Source organism: Lygodium microphyllum, chromosome 1, assembly GCF_053477565.2.
Source record: "Lygodium microphyllum isolate KBCC chromosome 1, Lygodium_microphyllum_v1.1.10, whole genome shotgun sequence".
Classification (NCBI taxonomy): domain Eukaryota; kingdom Viridiplantae; phylum Streptophyta; class Polypodiopsida; order Schizaeales; family Lygodiaceae; genus Lygodium; species Lygodium microphyllum.
Window position 1 is genome coordinate 103,018,796 of NC_141135.1, and position 5,984 is coordinate 103,024,779.

At 40.8% G+C, this 5,984-nt stretch overlaps 1 protein-coding gene across 1 annotated transcript; it reads right to left on the bottom strand.

Annotated features, from left to right (window-relative positions):
• Positions 1-272: 272 nt before the first annotated feature.
• On the bottom strand, positions 273-5,510 carry LOC148041473 (DNA-directed RNA polymerase subunit beta (DUF616)). The gene is made up of 7 exons (XM_087679910.1): positions 5,004-5,510; positions 4,212-4,322; positions 3,945-4,126; positions 3,685-3,858; positions 3,444-3,599; positions 769-1,045; positions 273-655 (listed from the first exon to the last, which is right to left on the bottom strand). The coding sequence occupies exons 1-7, from the start codon at positions 5,269-5,271 to the stop codon at positions 411-413; spliced, it is 1,413 nt and encodes a 470-aa protein (XP_087536036.1). The 5' UTR covers positions 5,272-5,510; the 3' UTR covers positions 273-410.
• Between the last annotated feature and the right edge of the window lie 474 nt (positions 5,511-5,984).

Below are 5,984 nucleotides of genomic sequence, written 5' to 3' on the forward strand. Positions count from 1 at the left end.
TGAGGATGTGTTGTGTAGGTATTGTTGGACACGAATACTTCCATCTAATACAGCAACCTCGTCACTCTCCTAGAACAAGTCAGGTGTCCCATGGTGTTTCTTAACACACTCAGCAAAAATCTTATCCATGCCTAAAATGCATCTAATGTTGTATGCTGGTAAACATCTCCCATTATCCTCAAATGCCTAATGTTAACAGTACAAAACACATTAATAAAACCTTGAAAATCAGACAAGGCAATGTATATTTAAAAAATGAAAGTGGAAAGAGATTCTGCCACCAGAAGTCCTGCTTGCTTTACAATGTAATTGTATAACAATCCTATAAATGGCAGTGCACATCAATGGCATCAAAGAATGGTGTAATTTCAAGTGTTACAATGCATCACCATTTACCAGGCATGCCAAATTCACAAATTGTTGGATTGTATGCTCAAGGGTTTGGCTTTACGAACGTGCCCAAGGCTGTTTACAAGTGCTTTCCTTGTGCATACTGGGAACATGTTTATATGTAACAAGCCTAATCGCTTTAGAACATATGGAAAACTCAACTGGTCTCTTGCAGTGAATCTGGTAACTTCATTGAACCACAGACACATGAATAGGTTTGTAATGGGAGTATGTTCTCTGACAATCACAGATGCCTCTGCAAGGGCTGCAGTAAAAGCAAAGAACAAATTGATTGACATGAAGCTGCAATAAGTTCTGTGTAATTATCAGGAGCTTAAAATTTTCAATCTCATAGCATAACATGTTCAACTTGGTTACCTTTGTGTCCATCAAATTTTGCATTTTCTGGAAACCCTTCACTACGATATTGTGCAAGCTGCATAGCTACCTCCTCTGGTGTAGCTTTGTGCTTTTTTACTACAGCATCACCTTCTTTATAAACACAATCTCGAGCACCATGTTCAGAAATTGCTAGAGTAGAGTTCATTCGCCATAACAAGGCTTCTAGCACACCTATGGGGTCTCTCCGAAATTGCGACTTTGAGTCCACCCAGATTGAGTACCTGGCATTAATGAACAGGCGATGGCCCAGCATCTGCAAGCAGACACCCCACAAAACAAACATTGAGATTGAAGCATTAGAAAGCTTAAATGAAAATCACATTTGAAAATTCGTTGATAAACATCCCATGAACATGCCTAGCATAAAAGTCATGATGTAGCATTGACTTGGAAGTGACATTTTTACACCTTACTACTTAAGATTAAAGACATCATCTCATCCTAACAAATAGTTGGCCAACCAATTCCATTGGATCTATCGTACATAGGCTGGACCAACAATGTGACTTGCTGTTTAGTTCAGACACGAAACTGTACAGGATTGAGGCTACTAGGAATGTGTAACATGTAAATGAAAAACAGTATGAGGCCCTATTACAAAGAATACAATAAAAGATTGATTATATTAGCAAATCCTTGGGTTGTTATCCCATGCATTTACAAAGAGCCAACTGAACAGAAGAAGGAGATGAGCCTAGAAAAGTACATCAGACTGGTGGCATTGAGCAGGCCACAAAATTGCTTATCCAGACCTCGGACGTGCTTGCCTGACTGAATTGCTTACTGGCGGGCTGTCAAACAAGTCAGCTTGCCTGATTGAAGAGCTAAGTGACATGCTTGCCTGACTGAATTGCCAAGTGGCAGGCTGTCAAACTGCACCCTAGGCAACCTGTTGTCAGTGATCGCCTTGTTGTTTGGAGGTCTCCATCTGCTGCATCATCATAGTACCTAGTCAGCCTGCATTTTCAGCATATGGTGCCAAGTGATAGGCTGCTGCCATCTCTCCCACCAGGCGACTGCTGCAATACCTGCGTTTTTGCTGTCCTGCAGGCTGTCTACATCAGCAAACACCTCTCCTATTGTCGCCTCAGTTCCTTGACATTGGTGATCGGCGTTTGGTGTTTCCCGCACTTTGACACTCCAACTAGTGCTCACAGCACTTGGAATCCATCTCCAATGGATGTCACTCTCCGACAATGCATTGCTCTGCCCTTGGGCATTCTATACACTCTTACATTCATTTACAGCATTGATTCACTTCAAAGTTTCTTCTCTCTGTGTTTGTCTCTATGTTTGAGTTTTGAGTTTTGCATTTTGCGTCTAGGGTTTGAGTTTTGCTTGTCTTTGTCTAAGTCTTTGTGTTTTAGTCTTGGATGTATATGATGTGTTTCCTTAGTGCAAACCCTAGCATATCTTCACAACACACCCAATTCATACACTCAAACGTCAACAACTAATCACACTCTTATCAATCATCCATGTCTCTTCATTGGAAAAGGGAGCCCAAAGCAAGGCATTGAAGACCCAGCTCATGCACCACTTGGTGACACCAAATGTTAGCCTGCTAACATACTCTTTTCTAGAGGGAAAGATGACCTGATCAAATACAGAATTACTACTTTAAGAAGAATGGGTGTGAAGGATTGTGGTGGAGAGCCACTTGAGCCTCTACACTCCCAAGTAGGACAATTGTGGAAATCGGATGAAGAACTACCAAGGCACAGTCTGCAGGGCTGCATCCAACTGTTGACAATGGTCAACCCATAGCATCACCTCATCCAATCAGCCTTGTTGAGCTCAAAACCATGTAATAAGTGTCAATTTGTTGACCAAAAACATGACTAAGGTAGCTCTCTACTTGGCCATCGCATAAGCATTGTCAAAATGACAATCCACACGAGCATCTAACACCACTCGAGACTCCTTACCAAACTGTTGAAGTTCAATCTTAGAGAAAAAGTAAAAACAAAACTTGTACACTGCCAACTACAAAATCTATTACATTCATGCAAGCTAGAAGCCACCCAAGTGCCAAGTGATGAACCTCTTGAAAAGGTAACCAGTGACTAGAGAAGGTTTGAAGAAGGTGGTGACGGAGGTAGGAAATTGGTGATGCATAATGCACCTTGTCATGAGATAGGGGAAGGCTGGTGCCTAAACCTGCTGAACATGGAATCTGGGAACTTAGTATGATGGAAGTATGAGTTCTGCCAGACTGACTAATAGGAAAGGCCATGTGGCAGGTGTGCCAGTGTGTCAAGAATAATCTATTTCAACAAGATCATTATTAGACCAATATCGATGATTATACATGGATTCATGAGTCTGTGTTTGGTAAAAGGATGGTGCCAACTACCACATTCTGCTTTCATAGAGACTTGAAAGTACAGGCTATCAACCTAAACCTCAGTGTTGCAACCAAACTTGCGTAACATGCATACACACAAACAAAAAGAAAGGTCAAATATAGCTTTAGTTCCCAAAGCTTCAACAGGTAAAACTTCAAATTCTTAAACCTAACAGTACATGTTGTAAAAGCCTAGTCTTACAAAAAACCACCTCAGATGCACAAACCTACATGCTTCCCTCTGTAACCTGCTTGATTGAAATTATTTGTCAGCAAGAACATGATCCAGTTTCCAGACAATCACCTTAGGAATCTTCCCATTTAATCGTTGATCAGAAAAAGGCAGATTATCAACCACCACAATGCGCCAATATCCAATTTTACGGTTGCTATCAGGCACTCTCCCTTCTGCTGCTTGTGCTTCCAATGTCACTTTATCCCAAAATGCTACATAGCAAACCTACACTCAAAAATAAGACATAACTTTAGATTAAAAGCAAAACCATTAACTCCTCTACCAATAGATCAAATGATTACTTCATTACTTTTAATAATGATGCCTCTGTCATGTTGATTGGTTGATATATATCATCCGCACCACCAAAGTTGCAAGTGGCAACTGCAGCCTCACAGCTGTTGAGGTAACGTTTGTCTTTATCATCAATTCTGAACACCTCACTGCTGCAGAAACCACAATGTACTTCCATAACCTCGCTGACCTAAAACAAGCATAACTGAAATAAACGACTTGCCCTTTTATATTTCAGAATGTTTCTCGCAAACCATCGCCTCAAACAACACTCACCTCAAAGCTCTGGTCTCTTTCCTGTATTGTCTGATTTCCAGTGAACAAAATGTCCCAGCGTTGACCTAAACTCTCTAATGTTGATTCATTCTTCTTATAATAAAGAGTTTTGATAGGGCTGCTGCTTGGAGAAGGAAACTTCAAGTTTGCTATAGCATCAGCTGGAAGAATCTTCAAACAAGCTGATAAAAGTAACAAAGGGCACCCATCAGATAGTTGAATTGATTAGTAAGTTGCTGCCATGAGAGCCTAACACAATTCACTTACGTTTCTTTACTCCACCCACTGTCCTCACTGGCATATCCAAGTTGTTCAAATTGCTTTGCTTCTGATTTTGCTGATCTGATGCATTGTATTTGTGAAATGCTGCTAGTCTCCCTGTAACACCACAAAAACTTGTCAAGTGCTGAGATGGTTGAGGCACACCATTAGGCAATCTCAAATATAGAACGGTAAAATAGTCTATGCACGAAGACAAGCATAAGTGTAATCAACCAGAAGAGGACAGGCAAGTACGTCCTGACCACCCATCTGCACATACTTGTTACTTATTTCATGCATCAAGCAGCCCCTAAGCAGTCATGCATCACAAAATCTGGATGGCTGCTCAAGTACTCGGGCATTAAAGATAACAAAACTAGCCCACATTGTTGCAAAAAAACCCCAGAAGAAAAACTAGTGGAGAAATTCAGCTGCAAAATGGCAATTCATTTGAGTTCTGTTCTGAAAAACCACTAAAAGTTCAGAATTATGAGTCACTTGTTCGATCTGAAGCCTTAAAAATGTCCAGATCAACAGCTTCATCTTGTCGAAATTTCAAAGGATTCAACTAAATCTTTGCATTTCATTTTCCTTGCAGATCATATGTTGGTCAACTTCAATGAATTCAACTAAAGCTTGCATTTCATTTCGTTGCAGATTCATACGTTTGCTCTTGTTCAGAAAGGATTGCTGAAACATTGGTGGAAAGTGCTGCTGGTAAGGAAAAGATGGAAGCTAATGCACACACATTAAACAAGAAAGAGAAAAAGGAAATAAAAACAGTGACGGAAGAAGTACTTGGAAGTACGGTGTGAGAATGGTGATCCTGAGAAAAATGGCACACCTCCAAAATGAGCCAGGACACCATGGCCACAGCAAACAGCAGAGCGCACCAGCCAAAGCAGGCTCTCCTGAGGACGGGGGAGGACCGCCTCTTCCTTTTCTTCTTCCTGGTCTTGCAGGCCGTGTCCTCGAGGTCGTTCATGGCTGCAGAGACAACGGCTCCACAGCCGCTGCTGGAGGAGGACCACCCGCTCTTCGGCTTCCTCGCGCTCAGAGGGTCCATTATTAGCGCTCGATGTCTGATCTGCCTCTAATAGCTCTGTACGATCGCATACATATGGAGATTGTCAATGGCCTCTCGCTCTCCTCGCTCTATATACGATCACGATCTCCCCTTCTCCATAAGGTTTTAAGCTTTGCATTTGTAAAATACTACCTATACCCCCGGCCAGCAGGCTCCCTAACAATTCTTCGCACAGTTGCCATCGTTGTAAAGCTTCCAGGGCTATCCTTTGCATTTCTAAGGAATAAGGTTTTAAACCTTAACATTTTATCCCAATAATGCTATGGTTTGCATTTCTTAAGAATAAGGATTTAAATCTTTATATTTTATGTCACTAGGGTCGTAGCTCAAGTAGTTTGAGCATGTGTATGTATGTACATGGGTGCATGAGTTCCCACCTTGTATACACCCTTATGACTCCATCTTTCAATTTTCAAACCTTTCTCCCGAAAAAAAAAAAAAACTTACATTGATTAAAATTTTTAATCATAAAAATAGTAAATACATGCAATGTGATACTTTTTTAAAATCTAAAATTTTGAGCTATAAGTTTTTGTATTTATCGTTTAAAATGTTTTTCATGAACGTCTCTCTCTTTGCCCTCCCTCTTAAGAAAGAATATGAGAGCAAGGCCACACGCAAGCCAATTCAAGCTACATTAGTTTACACTCACGTCCACAAAAAACCAAGGTTTAATATAAAATGAGTTGCAA